General features: G+C 45.1%; 1 protein-coding gene across 6 annotated transcripts in view; it reads right to left on the bottom strand.

Moving 5' to 3' along the window:
• LOC111632536 (serine palmitoyltransferase 2-like) overlaps positions 1-9,859 on the bottom strand; it is a 31,764-nt gene extending 21,905 nt beyond the window's left edge. For 2 of the 6 annotated variants that reach the window (XM_023376980.1, XM_023376981.1), the window contains exons 1-2: positions 9,830-9,859; positions 754-915 (exon numbers count right to left, since the gene is read on the bottom strand). In XM_023376980.1, coding sequence (XP_023232748.1) covers positions 754-915; positions 9,830-9,844 — 177 coding nt within the window. In that variant the 5' untranslated portion in view covers positions 9,845-9,859. Of the gene's footprint in view, positions 1-753; positions 916-1,182; positions 1,388-3,117; positions 3,359-8,604; positions 8,635-9,829 lie in introns of those variants that run through there. The other 4 variants (XM_023376982.1, XM_023376984.1, XM_023376985.1 and 1 more) reach the window with 4 other exon arrangements.
• Positions 9,860-13,581: the final 3,722 nt, after the last annotated feature.

Here is a 13,581-nt window from a genome sequence, read left to right as displayed (position 1 = left end):
CTAGATACTAGGAAGGCGTTCTATCTTTGTACGAGTAAAAACCTCACAGACTATCGAATGCACAGAGAAACATGCCAAAGCTTTAAAATACATCGACCAAACCGTTTTCAAAAATAACCACTCTTTACGGAAAGGTTCAAGCATTATCTCGGAAAGAATCGGCCCATTTTAAAAGCCCGAGCGGGCAACCGGCTCTGCCGTTCCTTTGAAAACCGGGCCAAAATTCCAAAACTGCTGGAGTCTATCGCGGCTTTGTTTTGGAGAAATGCATTCTAAAATGCCAGAATTGTTAACGCAGCCGCACACTGCCTCTATGGAACGGTTCCGGATCCGCCGGCCGGAAAGGCCGCGAGCGTGCAATTTCGCCAAAGTGCGACTAATTGCCCTACGAAGGATCCAAAACATTCTAGTTCCAAACACCACTAAAATATAATCATTACGAATAGTTTTAAGACATCACACGCCCAAACATCGCTTAAAATCGCCACGCATCGAGCATCCATCCTTTGTATTTCCAAACACATCTCATACACAAAGAGGCAGGAGGGGGTAAAAAAAAAAAAAAAAAAGCACACGTCTACGTTAGTAACGGCGAGGTAAACGACATTAAAAATCGTAACAGACTGGCGGAAAACTCGGTCGTTCCACGGTATAAATAGCAGAAAAAACGGAAGAGGGACATACGAATCTACAAAGCACTCGGGCACACGAGTCGAGTGAAGGTTAGGTTCGATTAGGGGAAGGTGGGCTTACCTGTCTATTCTTCTCGGAAGCCGAGTGTTTCTCTTCCAAGCCTATTTTGCGAAGGAGGTCCCTCAGATGTCCGAAAACAATTAAAATACCGTATCCCAGGTAAGTCAAAACGGCTACGATCAGCGGAGTTTCTTCTAATTCTTCGGACTTCATGATGTCATACTGGAAAGAAGAGGCAGAAATTGAAATTGGAAACCGGTCACGTGGTCGGCGAACGTTGCCGCTATTGGTCGAAACCCAATTCGTCTGCTTTAAAAAAATAATAATACAGTAATAATAATAATAAAGAGAATCGCGGGGAAGCCGAAGCGACTTTTCGAAATTTCTGAATGGTAAATTAATCGATTTTCCAAAAATATCCGTAACGTAATTTGGGAAAAAAAACGACAAGAATTTAAAGGGGGAAAAAAGGTAGATATTTCGTGTTACGTCACGCCAGAAGAATCGGTGCCCGTCGAGAATTTAAGGGCGACTCGCGGTGGGAAAACCCGGAGTGAAAGCTGACTAAAATAAGAGAAATTTCGCAATTGGCAGGCGCAAAAATATCGAACAGGCGAGGGGAATGCGTTCGCCATCGATTACAAATCGATTTTTTTCACATCGCCCCGCATCCTACGGGGAGGGGGAGGAGGTGGTGAAATAATTTTCCACGCCGATCGCTATTTCTCGCCGCTGCCATATACGGACGGCGGAAACGAGATTTCTAGAAGGTTACCTCCGATTAACCGGGGTCGTTATAAAAATTATAATTAAGAACGACGACGACGAAATTAATTAGGCTAGCCAGTTACGAATCTCGTTACAAATTATCGTCGAATTTCCGAGATAGATGGGAATTTAATTTCGCTCGCCAGGGGGTCGAAAATGTCGGAAGAACGCCCATTGGTCGGGCCGAATGTCCGACGTTTTAATTATTCGCCGACGACGCGTCACGTGGGCAGCCGGGCCAATCAAGGAGATCGTTTAAAAAATATTTGAAAGTAGTGGTAAATTACCGAGAGCGATTTCTTGCGAGTTATTCGAGACGCGTCATAACCACGCGAATTGCGCAATCGAAAAAACTTATCTAAAATGCGAGGGCGACGCGTGCAGGCACGCGTTATCGTGCACTCATCCTTACGACATACTTTGGTCGAGTATCATCAGACCCTAAATCCGACGCGTAGACCGGTTTGCGACATTATAACGAGGCTCGGCGTAGAGGTACGAGTCGGAGAGAAAGCCTTAATTTATACAACGTACGCGGCGACGCGCCCGTCGACGCTCAGACGGGAGCATAGGATAATTGCTCGGGTAAACAGCGCGGTGACGTTAATCCCCGCCAGGAAAGAGGATTACCATTAACGCGATTCGGGACGAAGGAGGACGTCATCGTCGGCGCGTCCTGCCGGAGGTAATTAACCAGCGATTACCGACCTACTTCGTTATTCATCCTCTAGGTCGCGTCCTCAGCGCCGCCTAGGCCGGAGAAGTGGGAGAGAAACGAGAACACGCGAGCGCCAGCGCCAGCGCCAGGTTCGATTCTCCCGCGGTGACGTTTGCCAAAGGGAGTCGAAGGTCGCGCGCCGTTTCGCTCCCTTCCCCCAAAACCGGTCGAGAGCGACGGGCCGTGACGCGTGCGTAACTCGGTCGTAGTGGGGGGCTCGGAGGAGCTTTCACGTCGCGTAGCATGGCCGGGCGACGCGACGTCGAGCGCGCTTTCGTAGCCGTCTCACCTTTTACCCACCGCGACTCTCCTATAAAGACCTTTTTAGTTAATCGACGGAGCGACTTCCGTTTCCGTCCGCGGGGTTCGGCCGGCGCACGTGACGGCAGTGTCATTCCTCCGACAGAGTTTCTCTCCCATTCGTTTCCATTTCTTCCCTCCGTCGCCGTCTGACTCATTCTTCGGCCCTTTTTCTTCATTGTTACCGAATTAATACCCGACACCGTCGACAATTGACGTCTTCCGAGGTCGTTCACCGCGCCGGCTTTTGTCTCGCGCCCGGCCTGGTCGCGGGCCGAAAAACGACAATAAAAAAATCAAATAAATCCGCAACCGAACCCGACTCCTCCGCGCTCGGGCTGATGCCGGCCGGCGCCGTAAGATGGCGCGACTCGGAGCCGATCGACGGCCACGTTCGGCCGCGCCGCGGAGGAAACAATAAAACGAGGAAAAAACAAACAAAAAAGAAATTTTGACTTAGGCGACGGCGGATGCGCGCGGGGAACGACGGACGGCGACGTCGAAGACGGCTAACAACCAAGATCAAGGTTAAATCAATGGAGTCGTCCGCTCCGACCTCTCTCCTCACCCCTCCTCCTCCGGCAGACGTTCCGCAACGCGGCCATTACTCGCCGGTCCCCCGAACGCCTTCCACCTACCTGAGACGTTTGGCACGTACATATTGCGAATCCCTCGTCTTCTACCGCTCTCCCGGTACACGTCCGACACGTGTCTGAGTAGTGTGATGCGTCGAGTCATGTGTAGAAGCCGCGCACTAAGCGGCGTCGTCGTCACTCCGTCGCTCGGCACCCCCGCGTCTAAGCATACCTAGTGGCCATTTCTGGAAGCTGTTTTTAAAGAGAAACGTCGCTCGCCTAACCTCCCCTGACGTCACCGCACCAATGACGACTTACTTTACCCCGTTCGTGACGTCACAGCGGGAAGTCGCGTGTGTAAGCGGCGTTTTTTCCCCACCTTCCGATATTAATAAATCCGGATTAATCGCTCGACGCCGTATCCGTTCGCCTCGACTGCAAAAATTATTATTATTATTATTATTAGCCTTCGATCTAGTCAGGGTACCTCGCTGGCGATTTTTCTCTCGCTTCGCCGGTGGGGAGAGCGTGAAGGCCGAGCCCTCCTCCCGCTCCCTCTCTGTCACGTGACGCGCATCCGAGCGCGGAGGGCCATATTTTTCGCCTTGGGAGGGGTAGGGCGGGCTCTCCGCTCCGGTAGCTTTTTCTCCAATCATTTTTGGCAGCCGAGTTTCGCCGGCAGCGGCTCGTGTGACGAAAAATCGATCGCGCGATTTAATAGCAGCGTAAACGGGCGAGCGGGTGCAGTCACGTGACGCGCGTGCCAATCGATTAACTCGCGTGTCGTGACGTTTAAAAAGTAAGGAAAAAAAATATCGCAGATAACAGCATTTTTCTAGTGTCGCGTTATCGCGGTCCCCAATTACTTTAACCGCAATCCCCAAACGCCATTTTCACATTTCAAACGCGAGCGAAAGCGCTAGGAAAAAAAAGAAAAAAAAAATTCGTCCTGTCGAACGTACGCGCGATTTTGCGCAATTATTTCTGGAAATCGCCGTCACGTGACGCGACATCGATTAGAAGGGAGTAATTAACTTCCGGTAGGTTCGTTATTAATTTCGTTCGTGTGACCCGTAACGTTCTCCTCGATATAACGAACGAGCCGTATTTGGAGGACGTATGCGATTTTTACCAAGTGTGACGGACCGTTACTAGTAGCTAAGGGGCGAGCGATTCTTGTCGCGTTGCGATTATTTTCGATGATTTCCCGAAGCATTTTTCTGTAATTCGCAAACGGAAACGGGAAGAAACGCTTTTTAACGAAAACGTAACGTACGTTATAAAGCGGAAGTTGATCTTTGAAAGTAATTATCGTAACCCGAAATAAACAAGAACAGCAGATATTTCGCGCCATCGTAACAGTTAAGACCATCTCTTAAAATGGGTTACATAAGATAACATCGCGTAACGTCACGCCAACCTTACACCTACCGAAATCTTAGTATACGCGACGCGACGCGATAAACTATAGAGAAAGCTAATTTTCAAGCTCGGATGGCATTACGCGTCGAATTTGTGCAAAGATTTGGGAAAAGAAAAAAAGAAAACGTTACGTCCGTAACGCATCGCCCTTACCAATAATTAACGGTTCTTTAGTTGCCGTTACGCGACACAGAAGCGATTTCTCCCGTTACTGCTAGATGGGAGCGCGAAACTCGCGAATTGTTGGTTTCCGGTATCGCGCGATCGGCGATCGGCGCGATAAATCGATTAATAGCGCGTGACGATCGATAGTTCGGAGTCTCTACGGGTCACGCCATCGACGCCTTTAGCGCTTCGTAGAAGGCCACCGTTCCATTAACGTTAAGAATCGACCGGCCAGACATTAACGCGCCACGCCCCTCGGCGTAATCGATGCCACGCGTACACCCCCGACCAACAGAGCAAACATCACTGTTTACCTTCGTTTAGCGTTTATCGGTGTTTTCCGCGTGGTTACGTCACTAGGACGACCATTTTTAAGCCTGGAAGTGAGATCGCGTCACGATAAATCGCAGGTTACGCACGCGTAGCCGACGTAACGGTAGCGATTTGCTGATAAGATCGAACGGGAACGTCACAATACTAAATTTAATACAGGTTATCCAAAATAGGGACTTCAAACCCGCATATTACACAAGTGGATAGTTGTGTTCTCCAATCGTGTGGTTGGTACCAGAACCCGACATCTAAACGACTATCCGAAAAACACTTCCAGGAAAATTCTGGTGCGTAATAACACCAGACGGGCGCTAAGCAGCGCGATAAATGTGCGATAACAAAGCGATATCTCTGAAAACGCTATAAGCGGGTTGTGTTTACCTTTATAGGTCTGGCGATACTATATTATTCGCGTACTGTATTATTCCGAAGTAGATGTTGCCATTACGTGACTTTGCTGGGAATACGAACGGGTATTATTTGACGATATTCTATTATCTTTGTGGTTATTATTTACGGAAGATTCCATAGAATTTCTGGTTCGGGGTCCACACGCTAATCACAATACAGAAATACAATAGAGAGAGTTGCATGTTCGTTATAACAACGACGCACGAGTTATAATGGCGTAACAAGAAAATACAGATTTTCGCATACGCAAGATCAATCCAGGTTACATCCACGAACTGACTGAAGAACTAGTACAGTATTTGTGTAGTGTATTTTATTGTAGTGTAGAGCGCTACACTATACAGTGTATTGATACTTTCCCAGCATAATACAGCACAATGGAAGTGTATAGAATATAGTGGGAATGTACCCGAGAGCAATACAATGTTACATCTCGGTCGCAATACAAGGAATGAAAAATACGATGTGACGTAATTGAAAACAATCGTAATTTGAACGTGCCGGATAGCGGAATTTCAGGTATTTGTCTGCAATTTGGAGAACAATCGATTTAATTTTTTAAATTATCCGGATTTTTGTTTCTTTTGCCGAAAATCAAAATGCAAAATGGCGAATACAAAGACAAAGAAATACAGGCTTTTATTTTTAACTTTTCCGCCCTGTGAGCACTAAGAAGGTCTCTTTTTGCAAGCCCATTACAGGTTCGGCCAGGCCCACAACGGGGCGGCCGGGTGGTGAGGGACGCGGACCGTATCTCCAAAAAATTCCTGTGGATTATTCGATCCCGGGTCCCCCAAAGCGGTAGGCTGCCACTTTGACCGCTCTGAAAGGAACATTGCGACGAAAATAAAAATCGATCAAAATGTTCACCAACAACGATTAGAACTCTGGTTTGTTTGTAGCACTGTTTATAACAATGGCCAAACAAAATGTACCACGGCCGATTACCAATATCTTCTTCTTCTTGGTGCCATATCAGATTTCTGACGTCGGCGACACCCGGCGCAGATTAGTAAGTAGTTAATAATACGCCAAGGTGTTACTAGGGAAGGTTAGTACCCAGAGTGGTTTCCCGTTGCCTTCTCTGGGGCGCGATGTTACGCGAGGAAAAAGAATGCCTTCCGGGAGGACTTTTATGGGGAACGGGCCTCCTATTTAGTCGTTATCGGCAAGGAGAAACCCGGAAAACTCCAAGCAGCCAGCCTGTCCGATCGCGGCGCGAACTCACGACCGAACTCAGTGTTTAGGGTACGAAGACCGCTCGGCCACTGGTGGGCGATTACCAATATATAGTTCATTTTTTAGAGCATTTAAGCCGTTTACAGCTGTTGCGTCACAAATGTTGTGCTCGACCAATACGAACACCTTAAATGCTGGTATTTCGATCAGACTCCGATTAGCACTCCGTTGGTCACGATCGTCGTACGGATGCACGTGCTAGCAGAACACGTAGCACGAAAACTACGTCACAGTAGAAGTGTCCAACATACAAAAAGTCCCAGAAAGGTTTTAAATATATTGCTTCCATCGTAATTTTTCGTTTTACGGTTATGAAAACAGCAAAAAAGTACGACCACAGAAAAGTAACGACTGGTTTGGAAAAGATTTCGTTGGTATGGCGTAAAATTTTAAGTGTCCATTGTTTTCTTATTTTCTTATTGTATTTCTAAGGAAATAACGCAGTGACGCGGATTGACACTCATCCATTCTATCTTATAAATATCGAATAAAAAATTAGTAACCAAACGGGTATATTTTCAAATTACAATTGGTTGATGTGTGGAATTGCCCGAACGCCATTTTTCAACCGGGCAAGGTGGCCCACCAGTGGCCAAACAGTCTTCATACCCTGAACACTGGGAGTTCGGTCGTGGATTCGCGCCTCGCTTGGACGGGCTTTCTCCACGTCTGTAACGCCTAAATAGAGGCCAGTTTCCCTTAAAAAGATTCCCGGAAGGCATCCCCTACGCAGATCGCCGAAGTGTTGCGTTGCCATAACAACAACAACAACCGGCAAGGCGAACCCAGCGCCATTTTTTATCCTACGGCAGACGACCGAGTGCAAGGAACAGTAAACCTTGACACCCTTGGCTTTCTTACTGCAGTTTTAAGTAGTTTAAACAATAAATAAATCGCAAAAAGCCAATCGAATCGAAGATAAAAATATACAGTAGAGCGTCGATTATCCGAAAGAATTCCAGTCGGCAAATTAAATTTTCGCAATTGCTGTGGCGCTAACATCTTTGGCTATGTCTTCGGCTACTCAAATATTTACGTTTTTGATACTAAATTAACTTCTGAAGTATTTTTTTTATTGTTTTTATATTTTTCAATATATTTGTTCTATTGGTACAAAATAAAAATTTTTTAACGATACAATAGTCTTAGTTAGGCTTAACATCGACGAAAATTCAACGCGAAGCGACACGCAACGGAGAAAAATTTCAACATCGGATACGATAAACTATTTTTTCGTACATAATCGTTTATCCGAACAACTCCAGTCCCCAATTGATTCGGATAATCGACGCTCTACTGTATTTCCATAATTCGTACGAAAGTAAATATGGCGGCCGCTTCGAAAACGTACGCTATTGTTTGAATAATACTTTATTCCAATTAGTAAGTTACGTCCGTTCCTCGTTATCACAAAGTATGTGCATTGAATTAAATAGAGAAGGTAAGCGGGGTTGGGCCTCCTCCCGCTCGCTTCTCTCAACCCCTGGCCCGAACTCCAACCTATTCCATCGAATTTCAGGGTTCGAATATTGTCTTATTCGATCTTTCGTATTTGCCCATTACAAAAATTGCGACTGTTCGGAATATTTCGAACCTTTAGACTTAATTATTAATTTATTGTAGCGTAGAATATAAGTTTATAATGTCCCACTCGACCTCTTGCGGATAGAAATCAAATATCGGGCCTCTTTCGCCCCAAGGCTTCCCACTTATTCCCAATAGGAGCGAGAACAAAATTCAATTTGAATTTAACTCGCGCGTGCGCATTATCCGATGAAATTTTTGTTTAACTAGTTTTAAATAGGCAGGAAGACCCAGCCTCAAAAGGCAAGTTAACAGGCACGAAACACAACGTGCCTGTTAACTTGCCTTTAAAGGGAATAAAGGCATAAAGGGCCAAAATACTCAACCCCGACAAAAGCAAACGGCTCGAAACCTATTTCCACCCGGCCAAAAAAAATACGTCATTGCCATACTTACAACGTCATCTTTCATCCACGAAAAACCCCGATACTGCGCATTTCGGCACGGCCTTTCCTTCGTCCACGTCCCCAATTTTCTCCGGATCTTCGGAACGTTCCGTTAAAAACCGTGCACCAAATTACCAAAATTAACGATGGCTTTCTCTAACCTCTGCACGTCCGTGCGTAACGTTTTCCCGCTGTTCCTCCGTGTCAAACATTGCAGAGGGNTTAGTCTTCGCATCGACGAATATTCAACGCGAAGCGACACGCAACGGAGAAAAATGTCAAGATGGGATAAATTAATATATTTTTCGCACATAATCGGTTATCCGAAACACCGATCCTTCGAACAACCCCATTCCCCAATTGATTCGGATAATCGACGCTCTACTGTATTTCCATAATTCGTACGAAAGTAAATATGGCGGGCGCTTCAAACAGTACGACAGTAAAACGAATAAAACACATTATGGAAAAAACTGTGGTAAGAGGAATATAAAATATTATATTCCTCTTACCACAGTTTGTTGCTAGCCAAGGACATCGTTCCTTGGCTAGCAACAATCACGGAGCCTACGTTGGTTGTGGCCGAAGTTTTCAACGCGAAAACGTGAACGTCCGCGTTGAAAACTTCGGCCACAACCACGCTATTGTTTGAATAATACTTTATTCCAATTAGTAAGTTACGTCCGTTCCTCGTTATCACAAAGTAGCGTATGTGCATTGAATTAAACAGAGAAGGGAAGCGGGGTTGGGCCTCCCGCTCGCTTCTCTCAACCCCCTGGCCCGAACTCCAACCTATTCCATCGAATTTCAGCGTTCGAATATTGTCCTATTCGATCTTTCGCATTTACCCATTTCAAAAATTGCGAATGTTCGGAATATTTCGAACTTATATTCTACGCTGCAATAAATTATTAATTAAATCTTAGTTTATAATGTCCCACTCGACCTGTTGCGGATGGAGATACAATATCGGGCCTCTTTCGCCCCAAGGCTGCCCACATATTCCCAATAGGAGCGAGAACAAAATTCAATTTGAATTTAACTCGCGCATTCGCATTATCCGATCAAACTTTTGTTTACATTAGTTTTAAATAGGCAGGAAGACAGCCTCAAAACGCAAGTTAACAGGCACGAAGCACAACGGAATAAAGAGCCGAAATACGCAGCCCCGACAAAAGCAAACGTCTCGAAACCTATTTCCACCCGCCAAAAAAATACGTCATTGCCATACTTACGACGTCATCTTTCATCCACGAAAAACCCCGATACTGCGCATTTCGGCACGGCCTTTCCTTCGTCCACGTCCCCAATTTTCTCCTGATCTTCGGAACGTTCCGTTAAAAACCGTCCACCAAATTACCAAAATTAACGATGGCTTTCTCTAACCTCTGCACGTCCGTGCGTAACGTTTTCCCGCTGTTCCTCCGTGTCAAACATGGCAGTATTTTCCCCGGTGTCCAGGCACGGCTGCAAAGTTTACTTTATTAAATTTTCTTATTTCTTTTCGGTTGACGTTACCAATACGTACCTCGACTGTATTTCGTCGTTAATTTTCGAAACGTTGACTTATAAACAAATTATCATCATTCTCGTGTACGAGCCACCCGTTAAAACAAGGTGAGAACTAGCCGCGTGTTTTACTAACAGCTACAAATTTGTTGCCAGTTTCCCCGCCTTTCAGAGTAACGGTTGCTTGACGCGTCAGAAACACTAAGCTCCAGGTGCGTTCGTAAAGTCGAATTAAACCGATGTTTTGGAAATAAATGGCGTTCGGAGATATCGATGTTTCTCGATCGTATAACTGTGGAGTAAAAGTTAAAATGGTACCAATAACTTTCCGCAATCGAAGTAAAATATTTCGGGTACAAATGCAGCAGCAAAATTTACTAATTCGATTTTATGAACGACCGTTTCGTGTGAACGAATGTCAAAATGTCCGGCAAAAGAATAACCACGTCGTAACTCGTTCGACTTTACGAACGCACCGTTTACGCGACAGTAGTTCTAGAAGGCGTAGCTAGATCCAAGTATAGAGAAGGCAATTTGATTCTTTTTGCCCCGTGAACACGAAGAGGGTCATCCCGGAGCCTTTTTTTTTAAATACAACGCTGCTCATCAATTTGCAGCGTTCGTTTTCTACCCCGCGGAATCGGGCGCCGTTATAATCCAAAATGTTAATTACACCCGGCGTCAGGCGTGGGCGTTTTCCGCAATAATCGACGGCGGAACAAACGGTAAAAAAAGAAAATTTCGCAACGCCGACGTAATCCGGTAGACGGCGCGTGATCATCGATTTATCGCCAAGGTTACGCAGTTTCGGGCTCCTTTCCAAACGGTAGCCCGGGTCTACTTCCGTTTATCGATCTCGGCGTTAGAAATCGCGCCAAATAGGCGAAGCGGCCACCTCTCGGCCACTGGCGATTTCGTCGCGTTGCCACCGCGCCACTTTCGCTAGGCCGCTCGCGCTAAAAACCGTCATACGCAATTCAACGCGACGTAAAAAGTTAATTGTAATTTACTTAATTGTGAATTCTTTGTAATATTCTTACGCTCCGGTGTAGAAAAAAAAACTTCAAATTTACTTTTAGCGGGCAGAAAGTCCGGAAACGAGTAGGCGGTAAATCAACACACAAAACTGCACACGGACTCGAACCCGGACTTATCTATACAAACTTGTATTATTGAAATTCCCCGGGTTCGAGTACCGATTTGAGCTCTCGACGGGAAAATCCAACTGTCGATCCGCCATTAGTTCGGCCGTTTCCATCGTACTATCGAAGACACCGCATCACGCAGGGCGACGCGCGTCACCAAATAATTCCGCAAACTCGTATACCACGTTCGTACTCCGTCCGCACAGGCCACGCGACGCGACGCGACAGACGAGCGAGACCGACACGATAAACTAAAGACTCTTTATTCTCGTCTCGGTACAAAGTTTTTTTTTTCCTTTTTTTATATGTAAATCCGTTAAAAGAACTTCTTTTGTTCTTAACATAAAAATAAAATTTTAACAACTTCCATAAAAATCAAGTGAAAAAATACACGATACCGTCGACGACCCCGCTGCCGGCCGGTGGACTCGCTTCCTTTTCCCCAACGGATCTGAAAAAAGACAGACAGACGGACGGACGGTGAAATCTCCCTGGACTTTTTCTCCTCGACTCGAGGCAATTGGATACTTACGGACGTTCAGTGTTTCGTGGAGTCGTGCGGACGTTTGGAATACTTAATGGTAAGCACGTCACCGACTTCGTCGATCGCATCCAGTGCCTACAAAACACAAATGACGTCACAATTACCATCTAATCGGTTTCCTTTCGTCGTCTTTACGCCAGCCAGTGACGTAGCCGGTTTCGAACGTAACGGAACGCGTCGTTGGTTCGGAGGGTGTTACGCCACCCTGCGAAGAAAGACCAGAACTAAAATACACGAGATTCGGGTTCGAATCTCGTTGGGAGCCAAACCACAATCTGTAGCCTACATTCTTCGGGTATTCGCGTAATTTACGCCTTAACTGGCCGTTTTCCGTAATTTTAATTAGCTTTACGACGCGTAAAATTAAGAAAGAGTCACATTAATTAAATACAACGAATTTAATTCAATTTAGCCAGTTCAGACACGCAAACGTTCCGGTATTAATTAACCAGGAGGAAGTATTAAAATGATTCATTTCGAAAGAATTCGAAACGCATTAATCGAACAAATTTCCCCGTAATAAAGAGTAAATTCGAAGGACAGTTTACATTATTGTAATTAAATTACGACGCGGAATTTAAACAAATGAAAAAACTCCACCGTAAAGGAGAAAGATTCGGTTAACCCACATTTTCCGGAGGCCAACGGAGACTTAAAATTTGGCTTATTTAAATATACTAAAGAAAAAGGAAAAATGGCAAACAGAGAAAAGAATGGAAGTTTTATGTCCGACACAATGTATTCGCTTGTTTTCGTTTCGCTAACGAGGAAGATGCCACGCGGCTTTTGGCACGTTCTACCGTTCTAAATACAGGAGAGTAAGGAATAATCATACACACGCGCACAAAAGTTTACTAAATATAACACGGAGATTTACACAAGAAACAATCCTCCGAATTTCCTCGCACCGATTCCGAATCGGCCGAAACAAGAAAGGAATTTCTCGTGTCGAGTTTTTTTTTTAAATTATAGGCTTTAAATATGTCCCGTAAACAATACGTTGGAGGATGTATTGTCTCTCTACATACCAATCGGATTGTGTAAACAATATAGAACCAGCAGAGTTGCTCGACTTTCTCGGCAACATTATAAGTTTTAGTGGCGTCATCTATTACCATATTTTATTAAAAATCTTTCTATACTTTTATAAAACGGCAAAAAGCTTAGGTTAGGAATGAGTTTTAAAAAAATTTAAGTGCTACTAATGAGTAAAATCGTCATTAAGTCTGACCCTAGTGGAGAGACACACGACCCCTTTTATCTCCCCATCCCCTCGACCTTTAACCACCAAAATTTAATAGCGTCGATCCCTCTAATACAAAATCCTCCCTGCAACATTTCAGAAATTTTCGACGAAAAGCACGGGAGTTATTAAGCTTCAGACAGGGAGAATATAATAACCGTGCCCCACACACCAACATCAACATACACAGAAATTACCCCCCGAATTTTTTGCATCTCGACATTTCAAGGTGTACTAAGTAAAAAAAAATATAAAAATCTTGGGGGAGAGGTCATCTTTTGACCAATCGCCATACTTTCCCCCCTTCGTGTAACAAGTCTTTAGAGCCTGCGAATTTCACTGTTATAAAACAATTGAAAAGGTTTCAGAGCGCCGTGCGCGCGTATTATACGCGGTAAAATACGGAAATTTCACTTGGGCGGTCAAATTAAACTAGCATCCATCGTAAGTGGGTCGAAGGGATTTAAAGTAACGAAATTTCGGTTAGATTAATTCGTGTCTCCTCGCCAACCCCTGCCAGATTACAAAAAAATCCATCAACCACTG

The sequence above is a fragment of the Centruroides sculpturatus genome, unplaced genomic scaffold (genome assembly GCF_000671375.1).
Source record: "Centruroides sculpturatus isolate CEXI.00-Female unplaced genomic scaffold, Cexi_2.0 scaffold674, whole genome shotgun sequence".
Taxonomy (NCBI): domain Eukaryota; kingdom Metazoa; phylum Arthropoda; class Arachnida; order Scorpiones; family Buthidae; genus Centruroides; species Centruroides sculpturatus.
Note: the sequence above shows the minus strand (reverse complement) of the source record. Positions and strands in the feature narration are given on the sequence as shown.